We start from the raw sequence: 22298 nt of genomic DNA on the forward strand, positions 1-22298 counted from the left end.
TCTAGCTTAGTTTATGGGTTATGTAGCTTTTATAGACTGTTGGCAACTTTTGTCTACAGCGCAAATTGCTCCTTTGATTCAGTTAATTATATCGTTGGCATAGAGCTCACGAGGAAGTGTCTCTGGGACCTAGGATGCTTTCCAGGGAATCATGTTTGGTGGCCCCGGAGCCCTGTAGCAGTTGTTAATCGAATCACCTTACCGTTTTTACTCCATATTCGCAAGGTGAGCGAGATACTACAACAGCCTGCTAATTAGTAAATAATCCAATATATGTCATATCCCATTAATTCCTCTACTGTATTTCTTGACACCATTTTGTATAACGCTCAACCACAAGCTAGCCAGAGTTTCGCCTGAGCTGCATCCTGACCCTGGGCTACTAGACCCGTTTCGACGGCCTTGATCTGTAAAGCTAAGAACTTAAAATAGATCTGGCATAAAGCTAAGATTCCTCTATGGAACTAAAAGCCCGGGTGGCCGCTGGGTCGCCACATCTGCATGTCTGCCAGTATCCTCACATATGATTGATTGGTAACCTGTCGGCTGAGCATAGGAGATTTGAGAGGCCTGGAATGCACCGCATTGACTTCGCCCTCCTCATCCAAGTCCCAGACGTCCCTGCACCGGTCTGCGACTTTATCGCCTAAGATCTTGCGGACGGTGGTTCGCATGTTGTCGTACCCCGTAGCGAGGACGACGATGTCGGCTTCGAGGGCTGTGCCATCTTTCAGGATTAGGTTATGCTCATTGAAACTCGATATTCCCTCTGGACTGCGCTTGATTCTGATTTTGCCGTCGGCGATGAGTGGACTGCAACCGACGTCGACGTAGTACCCTCCACCTCGTGTCATGTATGCGCGGGAGATGCCAGCGCCGTCAATGCCGAAGTCGAGCTCGAAACCTGCTTTTTGGAGACCTTCTAGGATGCCTTTTCTGCGGTATATGCCCTCTTTGTGAAGTGGACGTTGAGCGCGAATTGAACTGGGTAGGGCAAGCTCTCTGATATGATGTCTGCTTCTTCTGTTGGCGGCCTTTTCGATTTAATGTTAGTAGTGTGGTGTTTTTTAGTCATTAAAGGAGCTCACTACCCGTTGTCTTCGTGGGCCTTCGTGTATCATGAAGACTCCCTTTTCCGCAGTGATGACGTATGTTCTTCTTCTCTGGAGCATGGTCACTTGGGCGCCGTTCTCGTAGAAGTTCTGAGCAATGCCGTGCCCACTGTTTCCGGTACCAACCACGACTACCTTCTTCCCTCTCATATCATGCTGGGATGCATCGTCGTGCTGGCTACCGTGGTATAATTGTCCCTTAAATTGTGATTGTCCGAGAAAAGTGGGGACCAGAGGTTCACCGGAGTAACCAGTGCACCATATGAGATGGCGTGGATGGAGGTTTCGTTCGGGACCATCGCCTTGGGTTACAGTCACTGTCCATTGCGCGTTTGCATCATCATATACCGCAGATTTGATACTAGTCTGGAGCCACACGTTCAATTCCATGATACTGGCATATGCCTCAAACCAATCGCCGAGCTTGTCCTTTGGAGTAAATTGAGGCCAATTATTTGGGAATGGAAGATATGCCATGTGCGTGAATTCTGCCGGATCGTGGGTTACTAGAGTCTGAGATAATATTTAGTAGGGTTGGTCCATTTGGAGGAGGTACTAAAGCTGACTGTAGCGCTTCCTCCAGTTGTCGCCAATTCTTTCGTTTCGGTCGACTATCAGGCATGACAGACAGAGAGATTGGAGCCGAGCACCCATATTAAGACCAGCTTGACCTAAAGCATGGCGTCAGCTAAAGTGTAACTAAGAGGTAGGCCTCATTGTGAACACATACCAGCGCCAACAACAGGTGTAGTAGGCTCTCATCTACAAACTCGAACTGCCTCCGGCGTCTTTCCTGCTAGTTCCCTTGACTGAGACCCCCGGGCATTGATTTGATTGTCCCTTCAGGTCTCTTGTTACCGAGAGATTCTTCGAAATCTTTAAATTCCTGTAGCGAAGTATAGACTGAGTATGCTTTCCATGTTCCGGCGTCATTTTGAGTTAGACCAAGAACGCCGGTTCCGCGTCCGACACGAGTCTCAAAGAAGAACATGGAAGATACCCAGCTTGTACCTTCCACCGGCTTCTTCAATGAGGGTTGGAACTTGCCCTCATGTTGCAGTCGAAAGGCCGAAAGCTGGGCTCGTGGTTGCTGACGGCGAAGATACTCTCGAATATCCTTGCAGTTCTGAATCGTACGAAGGTCCGAGTCTAAGGCTAACATGTGTCGCCACCAGGACTCTTTGTGGAAGAGCTCCGGGAGCTGCGAGAGATCACCCTTGCTAAGAAGGACATCCAGATTCGCTATCCATTGCTGGGAAATTGCACGAGGCTCTATGGATCTAGTCCTCGAGGGCGTCACCGGGAGCTTGATAACGTAGTGGTTTTGAGCAACAGACATTGTGAAACTGGATCGGGCCCCACAGTCACAAAACCCTTAGCTCTGAAAAGAAGTGTAGACTCTTCGGATCATAAGGTCCTGATGGAATTGCGTTCTTCGACACGATCCTGCCAGAAATCTGGCCGGGAGGTCCTCTTTATATAGCATGGCTGCAGGACCAAGGGAAATTTAACCGAGCTAGAACGATATGCGTGGACTGATAACAACTTGCATAGCTGGAGCGAAGTCCGACGGAGAGTATATCAAGTCGACAGAAGTCCGTTGTGTTGATACGATGTGGGGTATGAAGAACTACCCCGGAACAAATGGGACCGAAGAGGGGCCAATGGTAACTTTGCCGAGGAGTCTGCTGGCAGTAGAAAAGCCGAACCATTCGCTGTTTCAAAAATCGCATGAATTCCCCTTTTCAGTAGTCACTGATCATGATACAGCTTTCCCCTACCTGATTAGGTAACCAAAACCGTTCTCAGGGTTCCTCCTTGTCATTGCCCTAGAGTGGGGAGGTCAGTACATGGCAAAGAATGATTGAGTGTTTCCGGCGTGCTAATGCAAGCCACAATGGGAGGGAAGTCCTAGCATTGTCTGGTTCGTTTCACCATTTCTGTTTGTTGTCTCGGCTGTGTTGGAGAGGGAATGCTGACAGCTCAGGATAGTAAGACGAATAAGGAACTGTCATACACGAAGTACCCAATGAATGCCAGCCGGAAAGAGTCACCTGGTGCCCCCGTGATGATAGAGCAACCAAGGTAGAACTTCAAATCTTCACCGCATTCAGATTTACTCGCCCGGTGAAAATGAGAATGTAACCTTTTGGGCTATTGCTTTCTTTGTGTAACGGCAATCGAGGATCCCAATGGAACTGCCCATTGGGCTGATCCTTTCTCCCACGACCGATTACCAATGAATCATAATCTCTATTCAAGATTGAACTACGGATGAGTTGACGGAGAAAGAAGTTGCCTTGGTCTCTTGATGACAAACGAGCGCCCTTACTTCATCCGTTGCGGGATGTGGCACAGCCCTTGTTCTATATAAGATTCAGACCAGCGGCCGGGGTGCTGCTCGTATCCCGCACTTTATTTTACCAACACTCGTTTGTCTTATAATCCTTCATCTCTCTACACAGCCTCCTAAGAGCTGTCAGCCTTTTATTTATTCCTTAGATTCCTTTCCTTTCCTTTCCTTACCTTTTTCTTCCCTTTCCCCCCAAAGATACAACTACAGTTTGACCTTCTCACCCTCCGACCTAAAAATACAATGTTGTCTAAATCTCTTGTCGCAGGCGCAATTCTAAGCCTTTTCCTTTCAGCAACGGTTGCCGAAGACGCCCCTGTCATCAAAGACAATAAGCACGATACCGTGTACGAAGTCGTTCTGCAGGACAAAGACAACTCCACCGTCCGAGGCTCCTTCACTACTTGGGGTGCGGAGAACGGAGTTGGAATCGCTTTTCGTGTGGCACTCACCGGAGTCCCCAAAGACACATTCCTGAGTTCGTATATGCTTACCTTATGTTCCGCAAACGGAAACACTTACACGTGTCAACCATAGATTATCATATTCACGACAAGCCTGTCCCGGAAGATGGCAATTGCTATGCCACCGGTGGCCACCTTGACCCTTACAAACGCGGCGACCAGCCACCCTGCAATACCACCGAGCCTCAGACATGCCAGGTGGGCGACGTGAGCGGAAAGCATGGGCCCGTCTGGACTCCCGACGAGGATTTTGATGTTACTTACACCGACTACTTCCTTTCGAACGTGGAAGATACTACTTCCTTTTTCGGTAATCGCTCGATCGTTGTTCACTTGCCTGACAACAAAAGGATCAATTGTGGTAACTTCCGCCTGGTGTCTAATAAGGGGGAGGAGGATTTGAAGGAAAAAGAGAAGAAGAATTGTCTTGATTAACAACCTGAGTCCCTGTTGTTATTCTTGGTCTACTTCAATATTCGGTTTGGGCTATGGATGTTTTCGGGCTATGGCTGACCGTGTTAAGTGGTGCAATGGTGTATTCTTCTTACGTTATCGAAGAAATTCCTAGTATCAGTGTAATAATTCATTAATGTTTCGGATTTTCTATTTTCGTATCACCTACAAACAGTCGTGAGGCTATGTTTTCCAGTTGCGGTCGTAGGATCCATTAGGCCTCCCAAGCACCCTAGAAAGTCGCATTGCCAAGGACATAAGATCCCGCGCCACGCAGAGTGGTCGTTAAATGGAAAGCGTTCTAAGCTTTCCACTGGATATACTTCTGCACATCATTTGGAGCAAAGCTTGCCCTTTTCAAGGTTGCAGAAACCGCGAGCAGCTCTTTGGGGATTTGTGGATAACTGGCCGCAAACGGAAGCGGCTGACGGGTGCCACAGGTGTACCATGGCAATTGGAATATTAAGACGTGCGGGATTTACTGATCTCCACAGTGCTAGAAATAAGGCTGACCTCGGTATCCAATTGGAACAAGACGGTCTCAGGCAGGATGTCCATCCAAACTTTCAAGTCGGGTTTGAATTGCGTTCTGATCATCCTGTCCTTCTTCTGCCTTATACTCCTGGAGTACGATGGTCCGCATCAGTCGCCGAGGGGCACGGCGACCGGTGAAGAGCTCGAACTGGGCGAATCCTTGCTCTGGGAGAACATCAAGGCCGTCCAAAGCAACCCAGCCGCGGTGAGAAAGGGCTCGCATTTGCTTCACCAGCGGGGTATCAAGGGGCTTGTACGCTAGCTAAATGACAATCAACAGTCTATTCGGACAAACATTTGACGAGAATAAGTCTAACGGGACTCGAATAAGGAAATCGCTTACCTCGACTACAACACCTCCCGTGGGACTCCCAAGCCACTGAGATGGTATCCTGAAGTTAGGGGCCGGCTGGTCCCCAATGCTATGCGCTGGTATGCATGAGCATATAACGGTTGGTGGGTTGTAATACGTAGGCCATCTATCTTGTAAGGAGCTTAGGACGTGAACTTTTGAGCGAGTGGTTGGCGCATTCTTGTTATGTGTGGGAAGCTTCTGCCGATTGTAGTGGTATGCCAACTTCTCGGCGTTGGCAAAGGTACGATTCCAGACGAATATGTTCTGTACACCCAAGTGAATCATGGAGTAAACGGCAGCGCGAGCCATGCCACCAGAACCAATAACTAGACCGGTAGATGACGCGCGGATCGCATTAGCGGGAGAGAGGCCTCTTCGGAAGCAATTACAGATGCCAATCCAGTCAGTGTTGTCTCCATGTAAGCCTTTGATCGGTCCCGCCCGGCTCTTCTCCAGATAAAGAGAACAACCTTCGGAAACCAGAGCAGGATCATCGAGATTCCGGACTGGTATCAGCGTATTCACGGCCCCGATTGCCCGAGCATGGGGGGACATCGAATGAAGGAGAGGAATAGTTTCTGTTTTGTAAGGTAGACTGACACTGGTTCCACCAAAGTTAGGGTTTGCTACCAGTTCGTTCAGGCCTCGCAGAGATGATGACTGGTGAAGGCTATACACGTGTGGCATCCCACATGCCTTGTAGGCAGCATTGTGCATAGCTGGAGACAGACTGTAAGTTACATTAGCACCGAAGACGAAAAACTGCATTGGGTCTAGGGCGAAGGAAGCGTAAAGCGCTTCTTGCGCCTCGCGTAAAGTGATACAAGGCAGGTTCTTTGCCTGGGTCTCAGACAACAGGGATTGATTGGTCACGGGCGTTAATATCGGGTTAAAACAGCAAGATAGTCGGCCCAGGGAGCCTGAGTTGTAGACTATGAGAGGCAGCTGTGGTCCAGGAAGAGCTTGGATACGGTGGCGGAAGCGCTGGACAGCATGGTTGTCATCCATTGATGCTGCCGGCTGAGTCAATCGAACCATATCGCACCCGAGTCGTTTAGCACGTTCATATAGCTCGAGGTAGGCAGGGTCATCCCAGCCTTGCTCAACGCACTGAACAGAAGCAAAATGCCCAATAACCTTGCTTGACCCTTTCGAGGCGATGACTTGCGATAGAACATTGTCATCATAAGATAGGTCAACAGTTATGAAATTAGGAGCTAGTCGTAAACCATGATGTATTAGGTTTAAATATGCGTGAGTAGAACGGCGCACGGGTTCATTATGTGGTGTGGCTGAGTTAATTGAGCCTACATCACTTTCCACATGATATATCATAGGGACAACAATGTTCCGCCGAATTGTGGCCACAGTTTGACTGATTCTATCTGCGAGGGTTGACTCAAGCCCTAGGTGAGAAGAATGGCTTTCTGTCACATCGATCTTTAGCTCGAAGGCATCTGCGGTTGATTCTAAATCCTCAATGCTGAGGTTTCTCATAAAGAGAGTGGATATCGGTACAGTGACAGCGTACGTAAAGGTGCGCGCCTCGACAGGTTGCGTAGAGAGTGGGAACGATGCATGTTGGTTACTTAGATCGGTGGTATTCCCGGTAGCGAAAGCAATGAAACGAACAAAATCTCGTTGCAGCCGCTTAAGAGTCAGGAAGGGCGTGAATGTCTGAGATCGTTGATCTACTTCGAGCTCAAGCTGTGAATGGTGATGACCGTCCTTTGCTAATGTTGGATCTCCATGGCCGGTTTCTGAAACGTTGAAGAACTCAAGATTTGAACATGCCCGATAGATAGGTCCGGAAAGATCTAGGAAACGGCAAACTTTCTCTGTATCCCAGGCTTGCAGGTATGACTGAATACTTTCAGGATCTCGAATGATATGGATGACAGGGTGAGTTTTTGCATATTCTCTTAGAAGCATTTGCCCACTGCGCTCCATAGAACCTGGCCCGCATGCAATGACCCACCCTTCTTTATGGTCTGATAACATAGACTCCATGGCTCTAGCCTCCTGCTGACGATACTCGGTACTTCCATGCTCCTTCTTAAAAGCAGCACGTGAACGTCCTGTGACTTGCTGGAAATAGCGATCGGCATCAATCAACCCCCTCCCAGAAGTTGCCGCCAGGATGACCGCGAGGCTGGACTTCCCTGTGCCACGAATGCCAACAAGGACTATGGAAACGTTGGGTGCAAATCTCCTCTGGACCTGAAATGGTGCCTCGAAGGATACAGGCGATACACGGTTAGAAATCAGTTCGCGCAAAGATGACTCCCCAGTAGTCTCTGTCGGTTCTCCCAAAGAGTAGGCGCTGATGACCGGGGGGCCAACATCTTTATCGGAATGCAGTTCTGTCGACACAGGTGCATTTGACGAGGTATTTGGATAGCGACTGCCGGAGGATAGTCTGGTGTTTTGCTCAAGCCCCTCTATTTCGGCTAATTTGCGTTTGGGCGGCCTTACGAGTATGGACATGTTGTCACACTGAGGTAGGAACACCTATATATTAAAAAAAAAAAAAAAGAAAGGGCATTCCTGGCTCACGTACGGTGCGAAAAGCGACTTAATGTAGAGACATTGAAAAAGGAACAGATACACGCGTAATGATGAGAATGTAGATTCCACCGACGACTAGATAGGGCGAGTGCAATGTAAGGAGCTAGATTTCCCAGGTCGATGGCGCGGATGAAGCTATCAGGGCTCAATGCCGCGTTGAGCGACTGCTTGTCAACCAAGAAAAATTTATTGATGTCCGAATGGTTGTGGAGGAAGAGCTAAAGGATCTAATCGCGGGGGAGCGACAAAATTGGATTGGGGGGAAAGGGCCGCGGAGCTTGGGAACCTTAGCAGTTTGCGGACAAATGCTCAGCCGTGATAAATTACCGTATCGCCTGGAGTAATCATTCCAAATGGCAATTACCCCGCGGGGATGAAATCACTCGGACGACATCCCGAATGTAAACTCGTGCAAGGGACGATATAGTCGCGTGGACCTTGTTTTAAATTATGTATAAAGATTCTCAATCCTGAGCACGAAGAGATAAGAAAACCTTACTGGGTCCAATTTTACCAAATTCATTTAGCAATATCGAATCTGAAGCGGGGAAGAGTAAGTTACTAGTGCCACCGTCCCCAATATTTTCAATCTGTCTTGCTTTGATTCAGGACAGTCATCGCTTACTATGTACTCCGTACTGGCACTAGGCGCGGGTAAGCAATAGGGCTGCTTTCCCCAACTTCCACCATACCACTCGCTTTTCCTTTCTCCGCTCTTCATTCTGTCAATATCTCTCTCTCTTTCTTTTTTTTTTCTTTTTTTTTTACCCGCTGTCACCACTAAATTCGGATTGGGTACGCACATATACCATCCTAGTTGAACTAAGCGATCTAGCTTCGTCTGACAGTGCAGGCTAGGTCAGAATCCCTGTTCCCATTGCTCTGTGTGGTGGGGTGAAGCTCAGCTCAGTTTCTGTAAAGTCATCTTCCGGCAAATGCATCATCTCGCTTGCACTTTTTGAAGATGAACATGCGTCCAGAAAAATCTACTGCACCGCCATCTAGACGATCATGAGTAGCGACATGCGCCAAGCTTCCGGGAGTAGCAAAGCTAAACGACGACTAATCGACGCCGACGAAGATAATAGATCGATTGCTACCGCAGATGAGAATGCATCCAATCCCAAGAGACAGCGTGTCTCGCGCGCCTGTGACAGCTGTCGATCGAAAAAGGATAAATGCGACGGGGTCCAACCCGTATGTTCGACCTGCGCTTCGCTGTCCAGACCCTGCACCTACAAGGCCAATCCCAAGAAGAGGGGGTTACCAACTGGGTACATTCGCACCCTCGAGTTACTATGGGGGCTCGTGTTCTGCAAGATAAAGGGTAGTGAAGATGTGGTGCGCGCCTTATTGAAGGCAACCAATATGCCGAGTCATTTGTCTACAATGGGCAAGGAGGCTGAGGGATCCGACACACTTCTCTTCTCGTGGAAGAACAGCGCCGTACTTAGAGATGTCGAGCGAATGTTGACACTCTTGGAGCAGCCGGAGGATGAACAAGATAAAGAGCAACGAGCACCTGGGGATGGTGATTCACCTCAGGATGCAGAGGGTAGTAGTGTACTCTCGTCAGATACCCTTGAGTGGTGTATGCCTGAAGGGCTAGGGGACGGCAGGGAAAATCCATTGGCTGCAGGACAATCGCCAGTTAAAACACCTATAATTGGATCAACCGCAAAAAGCCATCTGACACGCAATACCCGAGACTCTGGCAGCCAAACTTTCTCCCTGAGAGATGCGGCGGAGGACCCGAGAATACTAATTACTCATTCACCATCTCAGTCTCAGCCTGGCCTCAACCCCTCTGGTGGTGCTTTGATACACCCACCACGTCTCCCCTCTAACGCTTGGGCATTGATCGACATATATTTTACCTACACACAGTGTTGGTTTCCAATACTAGAAAAACATGATGTACTTCGGACTGCGTTTAGTCACTCTGAGGGTGAAACATCTGTTTCGGCTTCATCTGCTGGTTCCGGCAACCATGCAGCATTATGGGCAGTTCTAGCTCTTGCGTCTATCCAGGAGGCTTCAATTACTGCAACTCGTCAGCTACCGCAAATTTCGAGCGACCGGCCAAATCCCAAGCAGCTGTATGCAACAGCCAAGAGTCTACTTCCGGAGGAGGAAGGCGTCCATGATATTGGTCATGTCCAAGCGTTATTGATCTTATCGCTTATCAAACTTGGTCAACAAGAATGGACAGCTGCATGGATGCTTGTAGGACATGCCGTTCGCATTTCACAATGTTTGAGATTTGATCGCCCTCCTAGCACCCTACCGCCCAATGGGGATGCGGTTAAGGGGTCGGGACGAACAAAGCATGTGCTTCTAGGCTGTTTTGTGCTTGAGACTGTGATTGCCATGCAAACTGACCAGGTGCCGTCATTGCGCAAGAGCGACTTGATAAAGATTGGCCCAATCAACGAGGATGGTCTGGAAGAATGGCATCCTTGGGAGGATCAGACTGGTATCCGACCGGTAGAGTCATCACGGAGCAACTTCCATCGCGGGCCGCTCCATGCCTTAAGCGCCTTCAACCGTCTTATCTCGTTGGTATGCATTTTGAACGACGTGTGCTGCCTTAAACAGTCCACAACCGGTTCTGCTCCACAACTGGAGGCGCTGGAGCGCCAGTTACAAATTTGGATCTCGGCTCTTCCTAAGAGTTACCGCGTCGATGTGCAAGCGAATTCGACGAAGCCAGCCTCGCCTCACATTTTCGGACTTGAAATGATGTATGAATGCATTACTGCTACTCTAAGCCTGCAATTCGCAATTCAGAAATACGATACCAACATACAGGAGGAAATACACAAAGAACGTGCGACAGAAAGCTGCAAAAGATTACTATTATTACTTCAAACATATATGGAGACTTATAGCCTTTCAGCAACTTTTCCTACTTTTGGTATGATACTCTCACTTAGTGCTTTTCAGGAAGGTGAGAGACGTAACTCGTCATTATTGTTTGATCTTGAGTCTGGCTTGAAGCACAAATTGCGATCATTTGCCTCACATCTTGGGACTGTGTGGCTTATCCAAGAGAAAGATACTGCGAGGATGCACTTAAGAGAGACGACACCGAGTGCGTCAGCAACCCAGCGACAACGAAGCCTGAACCCTATAGCCTCAGCCGATCAGAATTCTTTCCGCCTTTCTGAAATGCCATCTTCAGGAAATGCAACAAAGAGAGTTGGATTAGTAGACAACATTCATTTAGATATTGGCGCAGCTGATCCATTCCTTTCGAATTCTTGGATGCGAACGACATCAACTGTCGAGGACAATGCCGTGTTGTCCTTGCCACCACCCACACCGTCGGTGAGCATTAATCGGGGGGTTACGGAAACTTTACAACAAGTCTCCCAGCCCAGAGAGTCTGCTTCGCATAAGCAACGCGCTTCCATATCTTCGTCTACAAGGCAAATGAATGGAGCGTCTTCACTGCCAGACTTGACTCCATTTCCATCTATACAATATCCAACTCCTTATAGTGAGCCGAATCATAACCTTGGCTCCTTTCTCGATATCGATGGATACGGGTCTCTCCAACGACCAAGGATTGCTCCTGACCTTGACGCATTATTCGATGAATTAGCGTCGTTGGATGGTACCGAAAAGTGAGTTGGCCGCATTCATATTTAACTTGTGAAATTCGCTGATATACGGAACACAGAACGGATAACCAACCTGAGTTTATGCAAAATTTGGGATTTGTCCCAGACGCTGGAATACCAGAACTATACTCATATTCCAGCCAGGTAGAGCCTTTCCTTTTGACCCAGACACAACAGTTACCAATTTCCGACCCTTCAGTGGTACTACGACGGGAGTCTCAACTAATGAATAAGCCGCAACCAAACTCGCGAAATAAATCTTGAAAACTAAACAGTACCGAGCGAGGCTTTTGATTGAATCCAAAGAGGTCTGAGTCCTCGAATTGTCCACCTAGATATAATTGCCCGCTGGTGGCATCGGTTTAAAGTGCCAAACGATGGGCTGGCCGTTGCAGTGCAATGGCTGCTCAGTAAAGGGCTACGAGGAGGCCATGTATAGCGTTGTTTTTCTACATTTATTTCTTGGCTGTATATATTAGTGCGTACATACTTTTCCATCGGTGCATGGTATGGAGGATGACCTAGCCGATGTGCAAATTGACCAATACTTGCAGTGGGACATTTACACATTAGGCTATACAATAATGCCCAGGTTTTCATGCGAATTAACGGTAATTAGCGTTCACAGTACAGCCTTTCCCTCCCTCGACTTGAAATTCACCGCCACATGCTCCACCGCAACCTTATATCCATAAACTCCCAACCCGACAATAATTCCGGCTGCCTTATCGCTGAAATAACTGTGATGCCTCCATGGCTCCCGTGCATGGACGTTACTCACATGTAACTCAATGAAAGGGATGTCCACCCCCACCAAGGCATCTCGGATAGCCACTGAGGTGTGCGTGTAAGCTCCAGGATTAATAATGACTCCATCAACGTTATGCCGAGCAGCCTGGATGCGATCAACGATTGCGCCTTCGTGATTGGACTGGAACGTTTCTAATGTGGCTCCGAATGAGGTAGCGTGGGCTTTACTGGAGGCTTCGATATCTGCAAGGGTGGTAGTGCCGTAGATATGGGGTTCACGAGTGCCCAGGAGGTTGAGGTTCGGGCCGTTGATGAGGAGGATTGATTTTCCCATTTTATCTTGTCATTATGTAAGAGCTTTGTAGGAGGGGTTGGTTTTTTGGGGGGATATGTATGTGATTCTGTTGTTGAAGTTAAGCACAAAAATGTTGTAGGGGGTAAGGCAAGAATAGAGGGTTGATAGTTCTTATTCAAAAAAAAAAAAAAAAGCCCTGATTACTGCTATTATTATTGTTTTATTCTCGTAGGCATCGTCTAGCATGGATAAAACATCTGGATTCTTGCTGCGTTGAACACTATTGCGGAGTAGCTAATTCCCCCGGTGATATAGGGGAAATCTTTTCCCTATGCTCTCATACCTTTTGGTATGTATGGACATACATAATATTAGAGCCTAATCGCCTGTTCGTAATTACTAACCCATGTGAGAATACTTGTAATTACCTTGCAAGCGACGACCGAGGGAAGTTCTCCGCATTGGGCTAAAGGAAACTCCGTACGGCAGACCCTTGGGACAAAAGGGGAAAAGCTGAAATTTCATGTTCACGCTAGTATTCTGCCGGCAGATACATACGTGGCTTGCTTAGTTTCACTAGTTGGTTACTTGTTGTACAACGGACCCCGTACAACTGGGAGTGCTGGTGTTGATGCAGATATTAAACAAAAGCCTGTATATACCTCTATAGGACAATTAGATTGTTTTCGTCACCATCCTTCCCATCCAAGTTGATTGGGTTCTCTGGTGCTTCGCCCTCAGGGTCTAAGTTGATTAGACACTGTATACCATCTCCTCCTGTACGGGGTAGACCGCGGTCAGCTTTATGTATGTTTCCCTATAACTCATCTTGTACGATGCACTGACGAGCAGCATCAGGCCATTTGTAGTTGGCACATACACTGCCAAGCGCCCCTGGAACGTGGCAGCATTTGGGAAAGGGCCGGCAGTCTTGTATAGTGCGGCACCTGTACAAGGCTCTGCAAGCTGAATGCCTCTTGATTGTATAAGCAGAGCATTAATTTACGAAGGACAATTACTGTAGATTTGTCTAGCATTTATCCTGCCACGGGTAAAAGACACGGCTTGACCTGGAAGGTCCAGCATGCTTCACTGTATATTGTCGTGAACGTACGGAGCCAACTCATGATCTCCGATAGAAAGGATAGGATTCAGGTTAGCTGGAGTCCTTGCAAGCAGATGGGCGAAAAGGCCCTCCAGCTCCTGCTAAGTTATTGGGCGCTCGAACGGGCGGTTGGTGTTGGTGTTGCTAATACTCGTATGAGAACAAATTAGCATAATGCTTCAAGACATGCAAAACAACAAGGAAAGCCATAATGCTCGTACGCCATGATGATGATGAGGATAGTGGTGGTGGTGGTGGTGGTGGTGGTGGTGGTGATGATAGTGAGGTTTGTGAGAAAGAAAGAAGAGAGAATACAAGAAAAACTATAATATTTTAGGTTATGCTATTTACTTTGTCGTGGATGACGTATCTTCAATAACCTTAACATTATAACAAGCCACTTTACTCAGCCATGTACAAGGCTTGACCAGACTTTACCACCTTAATCCTATATCCTCCAGGAGAGCTGTTGAAGCACTGTAAACCTTAATCACATATCCTCCGCACGAGCTGTTAAAGCACTGTACACTATAATTGTCACAGATCAAATAGTGATTCAGCCTGATGACTGTACAGGATACCCTGACTCAGGTGCGTAGACAATCGGCCACCGATGATGGAACATCAGGCCATATGACAGATTGGGTTCAAGGGGAATTCTGAATCCTTTAGGCATGGAGCCTTCAGCTATAAATTAGCAAATCGTTAGTAGTAATAGGAGATAAAGAATCAGTCTCCTGTCTGAATAGTATCTACTGCCTGCCTTTGACTTCTCTCTTTCCTCTAGGCTACGTACCCTTACCTAGTTGACAGGTTCTCTACCCTGAATAGCAGATATCCTTGACAATCTTGACTTCAAAAATACTAATAAAGTAATGTTTTTCCGTATCCCTTAATCTGACCCTTTTCAATCTCCGTACAAAGCTTAGACAAAATAGCTTCTTCTTATACTTGGGTAGCTATAGGATTTATTATATAATAATATAATCCTAGCTGGTGCTGAATATATTTTACAGTCCGAGCCTTAATATTAAAGCCTTCTAACTGTATAACCTTAAGTAATTCTTATTCTTCTCTTCTAGACCAACTTGCCAGAAAAGAACCTTAATTTAAGTATAAAGAATTGGATCATTTGATACTCTATAATTCTGTTTTTAAATATCCCACTGTTAAAGGCGTGTCTTTATTGTCCGAGTAGTGACTGTAATACCATAAGAATTAGCTAGAGTCCCTGTAATATTATCAGGGGATATATTATTCATATAAGATCAGTAATCTCTGCCTTATAAGGCTCAAGATTAATTGCCGGACGAGACATGATGATAACTTGTATAATAGAATCTAACTCTTGTAGAAGTAAACTACACCGCTTGATTTAGAAGATCTGAGATCCAAGCAGGGCGGGCAGGAGGGGGTAGATAAAACAATTACATGAAATTCCAGTTTTTACCCTTTTGTCCCAAGGGTCTGTCGTACTGCCGTAGACAGGCGGCCGTGGGATTAAGCAGACGTCATGCCAGGACCATGGCCAGTTAGTGAGACTCGCACAACAGGGTCAAGTGCTGCCGCTTTCGGCAGCCTGCTAACCGTTTCATCGTTAAATGGATGAAGTTATTACAAGATGGGGAACACAGTATAATATGCTGACTTCTCTCCTCTGGTAATGATGAGGCTATTTTAGATTGGGCTCTTACATCTACAACTGCTACAGGCTCTGCAACAGGGAGAGAAGTAGTTAAAACTACCAATTCTCATGCCTCCTGGAGGAGACTAAAGTGTTGATTAAGATCTTAAAGCGTCTTCATATTGCCCAAAAGGAATCTAAGGCCAGGATTCATCAATTATGGGGATAACACAACGATGGTTGACCCCCCGTCAGAGCCTTAAGACACTAGCTGCTCAGACATCTCTTAAAGAAGACTTCGTCTCTTCTCTAGTCAGCTCAGGCTGGCATGCCCGGATACTACGTCAGCTTGGGCCCCTTCACTGGGTGGCCTATCATCTTAATCCTGCAAGAGCGGATGAGAAACTTGATCCGACAGCCCGCATCTATATTGAAGGTGTTCTACGCCCGTTTGAAGATGGGAGCTCGTCCGCTTGATATGAATTTATAACCTTTCGACAGAGGACGGGAGCTTTTCATTATGCTTCTTTTTGGAAAGCTAAAAATACCATACCTCTTTTGGTTAGAAGCAGTAAGTTAAAGCTCTAAATCTTAAAGGATACTACCAGCTTACTCTTCTATACGCTGAATTTGCTCCTCTCCTTGGTCCCTTCGCCCGTCGTCTACATAATACTGTTGCTAATTCAGCAGCAGCAGAGAGAGCCTTCTCACAGATGGATCTACAGCATACAAAAACTTGGGATCGCCTTGACTCTTGCTGCGTTGAGAAATTTCTCTATATGCAGATTAATAAGAGGCAGCTTCGCGCGGATCCACCACCTATAATCACTCAGAAATGCTCCTTGATAAGGAATATGCTAGAATTGAGAGGATTTTACAACGAAAGCACGTACAGTACAGGACTACCTTCAACAACCTTTGACAATCTAGATCAACTGCAGGTTCAGTATCCAATTCAGCGTCCAGTTCAGTTACAATATATACAGTTCCTACAGCCACTAAAGCTGTTGTAACAACAACTATTTCTTTGAATTCCACCTCGAATCCTACTACAGTCGCAATTGGGATATGGACAAATAATGGGGTTACACTTAGAAGCCATACTAAGGGCGAGAAGCGTCCATCTCAGCAGACCACCACAGAAGCGGCCTCGGCGGCAAGGAAGGCAAATTGCAGGAATTCATATATAATTACATAAAGTTAATCAAATAGTGCATTTCAATTTCAAGGATCATTTGTTTAATCATGGGCAACAATCGGATTGGGGTCATTGCTTGCATAGGAGCGAAGTCAGACTACATATTAAAACGGTGCATTAAAGGCAGTAGCCTATTCAGCATTGATACCAGACAGTCTACTATCTTATAGTGGGTGAAATTTGTACATGAAACATTTAGGTGTGGCACTGAACGTTGTGGCCTATGGAAATGGCCCCAGTCTGCGTAATTCAAGAAAAGTATCATCTATAGCTAGCAGACCCGAATGGGCTGTGTAAGAGAGGTTTAAGGTCCAATTGTAGAGGTTACCTCATAAAGCGAAGAATGTGTGAGATTACATGAGTGTTCAGAAAGTGCGAACAGAATTTTGCACAAGGCATAGTGCACTCTTAGTCGTTTATTCCCTCACGATTTCACGATGACTCTGCACTCGCTTAAAGTAACCAGTGCAGGAATTTATCGAGTTTTTCGTGATTATGCTGATTCATGGGATGATTGGTCTGATTATGCTTGTCTTGATGATGTTGGTTGTGTACAGAGAGCCTCCCTTCGCAGAATAATCATGGCCATATGCAGCCAGCCGGCCTACGATTTTAAGTTCCAGTTCAAGTTAAGTTTGGGTTGGAGGGTCAGGTTCTGTGCTGCAGTCCTAAAAATGGACCCTAGCCCGGCCCAATTCAACACTAATACCCACTACGATATGGTGTTGCGACAGACTTTGCTGCCTACCATTTATTTGTATTATTTTTCTTTGTTTAACCGAGGTCCGCGGTTTTTTGACGACTGATATATAAGTTAGGCTTTGCGGAGGCCACCTCTATTGGGCTTAACACTCCTCCAGACCCTCGTGATACTTCTACCGCTGTATTGTTCTTCCAACGGGGTGCTGACCAACGAAACACAGCTATGCCAGACTTCTTTCCTTCAGAACGGCTCGCTCATACATTGAGGTCGGAACATGAAATCAGTGGCTGGTTGAACACAATCATTACTGTGTTTGGAGCAGCTCAAGTTATTTTCTTTGTTCCGGCATTCCTGGGTGCTCTCCTCCGACTTCAGTTATCTCCGGCGCTCGAAAGTCTTGTTCGCTGGGGGCCTGGTGGCGCAGAGCAGTATGAAGAGATGATCTCAATCATCTACATTATCTGGGGAATCTATCTCATCCGCGCCGCTAGATCCCCTTTTGAGAATATGCTCTTCCTCGATTTTTCGGTTGCAGCAAATGTGGCGCACATCTCCATCATGACGGCTATGGCCTTTTATAATGAAAGGGATCGCGTTCACCTCATTGGTGATGTCCTGGCGGCCTGGCTTGTTTTGGGGCCTTTTACCTACGTCTGGACTCTGTCTAAAAGAAAGCATCGTCGATGATCTCCAAAATAGGGAGCATTATCGTTACGGTTCGCCCTAATACCGTATTCGGTCCGTAGTTACGATCAGGTTCAGTTGCCGTTGGTTTTCATACGCACATTCTGTTGAGTCATGCGCTTCCAGTATGGTACTGTACGTCTTTATTCTTATTATTATTGTTGTTCGAGTTCAACCTCCTTACCGAGCCTCTTTAGCTATCAAGAAATTGGCTGTGATATCTGACCAATAAGGAGCCTGCGTTCTATAAACCAATGATATATCTATACTAGCCCCATGTAGGGAATCTGAAACTAGGTACCCGCTTCTTTTAAGAGATCTGAGCTCCGAGCAGGGCGGGCAGGAGGGCGGTAGACAAAACGATTACATGAAATTTCAGTCATTTCCCTTTTGTCCCAAGGGTCTGCCGTACTCCGCGCAGCCGGGGAGAACGCTTTACCGGCATGCCGAACACCCGTGGGAAGCTGACAGAGTATTGCAATGCGTAGAGGTGGTGTTTTGCACGAGCAAACAAAGGATGAGCCGAGATTATAGGGGGTGGCCTCAGGAATTTGCGTTGTACAGGCTTCAAAAAGACTTGTGTGCTTCTCCTTGTAGTTAGAAAAAGACGGAATTTAATCGATTGCAGGCTTGGATTGGCTGATCTCCCAGAGATCTACTGACAGCGCTTGAAACACGTGGTACTCTTTGATGTGCAGACGCATGGCCTCGATATCTCAACAAAGGTAAACTAGGGGCTGATTTAGAAGTCTTGAGGAGTCATTGCTCTACAGTGATAAAAGTAAAGTTTGTTCGCTCTATTGGATCTATTCTTGCTAAGGTGCCAAATGTCACTATCTGCACAACATGCGAAATTTGTGTTCAAAACTCATAGCCAATGGCTAAATATTCATTTACTTATGGTAGGCTCACGCATATGCCCCATCCAGGTTGCCCGCCCCCCCCACGTAAGGTAACAAGCAATGTGGAGCCCGTTGATAGTCATTCCTACCGGTTACTCACGGCCTCTGGAGATAACCTGAACTCATAAACTTCGATCGTTCCAAAGACGGCCACTCTTCTCATTATTCTACATCTCCTATGCTAGAATATAACAGGCTGTTGCTCTAAGAAGAAGCATCGTGAAACGCGGCCCTCGTAGTATCCATTTGAAAGCCTTGCACTTATCGTTATCGACCCCGCACCATGACGGTCCCTCAGCTCGACCAGGAGCAACTGGACGAGATCTACTCTTTTTCAGTAGACCTCAGCCGTAAAGCCGGTCAACTCTTGCTAGAAAGCATTGAAAAACGAATCGAGGGCGAGGGAAGCCAGTCGGAGGAAGAAAAGGAGAACGCGGTGGATATTGTGACTCAGACAGATGAAGGTAGCTCTATTGCGTTGTATGAAGATGATAGCGGTACCTGGTCTCTGACGATAATTTTATCAGATGTGGAAACATTTATCAAAACCGCAATCCAGGAGAAATACCCCTCCCATAAGTACGACATCCACTTCAGCCATTTCGAAATACTATACTGACAACCCAACAACCAGGTTTCTCGGAGAGGAGACATATGCCAAAGGACAATCTCGAGACTACCTTATCGATGAAAACCCAACCTGGTGTATCGATCCACTAGACGGTAAGTCGAGGGACTCCTCTGTTCCGAACGCCCTTCTAACCCAGCTTCAGGGACGGTTAACTTCACCCACATCTTCCCCATGTTCTGTGTCTCCATCGGCTTTATCGTCAATCACAAACCCGTCATAGGGGTAATCTACGCTCCTTTCCAAGACCAACTTTTCTCGTCGTGTCTCAATCGAGGCGCCTGGTTGAATGAAAAGCGCCGTCTTCCACTCATCCACAAGCCGTCAATCCCGCCAATGCCTCCCAACGCACCCAGCAAATGTATCCTTTCCTGCGAATGGGGTAAAGATCGCCGCGATATCCCTGATGGAAATATGCACCGCAAGATCGAGAGTTTTGTGAATCTGGCGGCTGAACTTGGTGGTCGGGGTGGAAAGGGCGGCATGGTCCACGGGGTCCGCAGCCTGGGAAGCGCGACGCTAGATTTGGCGTACACTGCAATGGGATCGTTTGATATTTGGTGGGAAGGTGGCTGTTGGGAATGGTGGGTCTCCCGATCTTCCGTCTAGACCTTGTTTCTGACTTTCCCAGGGACGTTGCTGCTGGAATTGCCATCCTTCTTGAAGCCGGTGGTCTAGTCACGACTGCCAATCCACCGGCGGATCCGGATAATGCCCCAATTGAAGATGTACGGCTAGGTAGTCGCTTGTATTTGGCTATTAGGTAAGATATCCTTGCGAGTGCCTGGAATATATTTATCTGGTTGTTGACTGACATTGGTTCAAGGCCGGCAGGACCATCGGGCACCGAGACTGGGCGACAGACACAGGAGAGAACGGTAAGGGAGGTATGGAAGCGTGTACGACAGCTTGAATATGCACGGCCTGGTGCTTGATCTCTTCCTGAGGATTTCGAAAACTATATATGATACTTTGTTGGAGGAGCTTGTTTTGATGTATGACGACATGTCTAATTCTATACATGTGCTGTGCTCTAGGGTATACTATATACAAGGATCATGAATGTAGAAAACTGTTACGTGAGAAAAAAAAAATTTAAAGGTTAGGCTTGGACGGCGCCCTCTCAGCTAACGACTTCGCCACCATCTTCTTGACCTTCTCCACCAGGCCAGGAACAGCAACTACATCCTTGCCAGTCCACAGACGGGCTTGTTCCAAGCCCTGCCAGATCAACGCCTCCGAACCCAAGATGACCTTCCAGCCAGCCGTCGAAGCAAGCTGAGCAATTTCCGTCCAGGGAACGGGATGATAGCACATTTCCAAAATTACACCCTTGAATGCACCTGAAGATGAAGCCTCGCCCAAGAAAGCCTGGAGCACCTGTCGCGCGTTGATTTCCTCCGGGGTCTCCGGCGGATAATTGGGGATACCCGAGACAATAGCTGCAGGCGTCTCAAGTGTAGCAGCGACAACAGGATCGGTGACAGGAATGAGTGGCGCCGTTGTCGAGGCAGAGTTCCGTTCCTTATCTTCGTGCATAATAGCTTCGACTTCCGACTGGTCACGGTTCACAATGTAGATCTTGCTGGCGCCGAGCCATTTGCGTAAGACATAAATCGCCGAGCGAGCCGTGCCGCCTCCGCCGACTATCAGGGCGGGTTTGTTCTGGAAGAGTTCCGGAGACGGGGAGTTCTGCAGCAGGGCTTCCCGGATACCGATGCAGTCGGTGTTTGTACCGACATAGGAGCGGCTGCCGTCCCGTTCATCGCGTAGAAAGATGGTGTTGCAAGCACCGACTTGTCTGGCATCCTCGGTGAGGTCGTCTAAGTGTGGCATGATGGCTACCTTCCATGGCATGGTGACGGAGGAACCGACGAATTTGGGGTTAGACTTTATGGAGGCCAGGTATTTATCGATTTGGGGTGACCGAGTGTATGGTGGTGGATAAGTCGCGGATGTGCCATAAACGCTGGATAGAGGAATCTGGGTCCAGTTTAATCCCAAGGTGTTGTAGACGGTCTTGTGGAGGGGTGGTGATAGGGAGTTCAGCAAAGGATGGCCATAGAGATATGCCACACCGTCCAGGTCAGCAGGACAGGCAATGGGCTCCTCGGGAGGCTGAACCTCGTTCACGATCTGTGGTGCTGCTGCCATCGTGACCTGAAGACGGGAATTGACGGTATGCTTGTTGGGTATAGAGAGGAGAGGGTTGGGTGTTCAGTAGTATATAAAATTTGGGAAGTCGGAGTTCGAGACGAAAAGCGGTATGTCACCATCTATCCTGTTTTCTTCCGAGGGCCAATGGTTCTTCAGGGATTCCAAACTAGGAACAGCGGCGGATAAACGTTTTAAGATTAGTTGCGTTTCTACCCTCTTTTTTCAGGCCAACAGAACTTCTCCGTCGTTTCTCTTCCACTCCGAGATCGCACTCCACTTTGCTCTCTATTCTGCTCCTCAAGGTCCAATAATGCTTTTACTCTTACTAGACTACTGCCCATCTAACCAAGATATGAATCCTGACCCCTCATTATCATAACCCTCACTAAGATAGGTATGTTCTGCTTCGTTGCAGTTGTATGGATTACGCTAGTCTAATGCTCGGTAGCGATCCATCTAACCTTAACTTTCTGCAGACTAACTATTCTTAATGAGTTGCCGGGAGAATGCTTTTCCCGGGCTAAGGTTCGCTTAATCTTCGTCACACAGGGCCCCATGGGGAATCTTATTCGAGAAAATCTTGACGGTGAAGTGCTTTCCCCAGCCACGGATGATACCTAGCCAATAACCATTGGCAATGATCCCTCTTGAATCGCTTTTTGGGGAAGACTGGGGTCCCCCTTTAGTCTGGGGTTCCTTCCTTCAGAAGACCAAGGTCCTTTATAGTTCTTCGGCTCCTTGGCTTCCCCACAAATGCTCGCCAGCATTGCCGTCTCCGTCCCACATC

At 47.4% G+C, this 22298-nt stretch overlaps 8 protein-coding genes across 8 annotated transcripts; 4 read left to right on the plus strand and 4 right to left on the minus strand.

The window, feature by feature from the left end:
* Positions 1–464: 464 nt before the first annotated feature.
* On the minus strand, positions 465–2451 carry BDW43DRAFT_313055 (putative flavin-binding monooxygenase; the record flags this gene model as incomplete). Its single annotated transcript, XM_032047501.1, has 4 exons — positions 465–1034; positions 1089–1618; positions 1679–1783; positions 1971–2451. The coding sequence occupies 4 exons, from the start codon at positions 2449–2451 to the stop codon at positions 465–467; spliced, it is 1686 nt and encodes a 561-aa protein (XP_031898375.1).
* Positions 2452–3708: 1257 nt separating this feature from the next.
* Positions 3709–4364, plus strand: BDW43DRAFT_313056 (putative cytosolic Cu/Zn superoxide dismutase; the record flags this gene model as incomplete). Its single annotated transcript, XM_032047502.1, has 2 exons — positions 3709–3943; positions 4003–4364. The coding sequence occupies 2 exons, from the start codon at positions 3709–3711 to the stop codon at positions 4362–4364; spliced, it is 597 nt and encodes a 198-aa protein (XP_031898376.1).
* A 232-nt stretch (positions 4365–4596) lies between these two features.
* Positions 4597–8218, minus strand: BDW43DRAFT_282600 (putative quinate pathway repressor protein QutR). Its single transcript, XM_032042645.1, has 2 exons — positions 5260–8218; positions 4597–5178 (listed from the first exon to the last, which is right to left on the minus strand). The coding sequence occupies exons 1-2, from the start codon at positions 7756–7758 to the stop codon at positions 4924–4926; spliced, it is 2754 nt and encodes a 917-aa protein (XP_031898377.1). The 5' UTR covers positions 7759–8218; the 3' UTR covers positions 4597–4923.
* A 325-nt stretch (positions 8219–8543) lies between these two features.
* On the plus strand, positions 8544–12064 carry BDW43DRAFT_282601 (putative C6 transcription factor QutA). Its single transcript, XM_032042646.1, has 3 exons — positions 8544–8634; positions 8698–11468; positions 11525–12064. The coding sequence occupies exons 2-3, from the start codon at positions 8851–8853 to the stop codon at positions 11727–11729; spliced, it is 2823 nt and encodes a 940-aa protein (XP_031898378.1). The 5' UTR covers positions 8544–8634; positions 8698–8850; the 3' UTR covers positions 11730–12064.
* Positions 12051–12681, minus strand: BDW43DRAFT_282603 (type II 3-dehydroquinate dehydratase). The gene has a single exon (XM_032042647.1). The coding sequence runs from the start codon at positions 12547–12549 to the stop codon at positions 12088–12090; it is 462 nt and encodes a 153-aa protein (XP_031898379.1). The 5' UTR covers positions 12550–12681; the 3' UTR covers positions 12051–12087.
* A 4628-nt stretch (positions 12682–17309) lies between these two features.
* On the plus strand, positions 17310–18189 carry BDW43DRAFT_282604 (uncharacterized protein). The gene has a single exon (XM_032042648.1). The coding sequence runs from the start codon at positions 17363–17365 to the stop codon at positions 17825–17827; it is 465 nt and encodes a 154-aa protein (XP_031898380.1). The 5' UTR covers positions 17310–17362; the 3' UTR covers positions 17828–18189.
* A 685-nt stretch (positions 18190–18874) lies between these two features.
* BDW43DRAFT_140340 (inositol monophosphatase family protein) lies at positions 18875–20369 on the plus strand. Its single transcript, XM_032038304.1, has 6 exons — positions 18875–19190; positions 19254–19305; positions 19361–19449; positions 19500–19938; positions 19986–20117; positions 20181–20369. The coding sequence occupies exons 1-6, from the start codon at positions 19010–19012 to the stop codon at positions 20287–20289; spliced, it is 1002 nt and encodes a 333-aa protein (XP_031898381.1). The 5' UTR covers positions 18875–19009; the 3' UTR covers positions 20290–20369.
* On the minus strand, positions 20370–21510 carry BDW43DRAFT_140341 (shikimate dehydrogenase family protein; the record flags this gene model as incomplete). Its single annotated transcript, XM_032038305.1, has 1 exon — positions 20370–21510. A coding segment is annotated over one exon (1061 nt), but the record flags the coding sequence as incomplete, so codon positions are not given.
* Positions 21511–22298: the final 788 nt, after the last annotated feature.

Source organism: Aspergillus alliaceus (assembly GCF_009176365.1).
Source record: "Aspergillus alliaceus strain CBS 536.65 unplaced genomic scaffold BDW43scaffold_34, whole genome shotgun sequence".
NCBI classification, from domain to species: domain Eukaryota; kingdom Fungi; phylum Ascomycota; class Eurotiomycetes; order Eurotiales; family Aspergillaceae; genus Aspergillus; species Aspergillus alliaceus.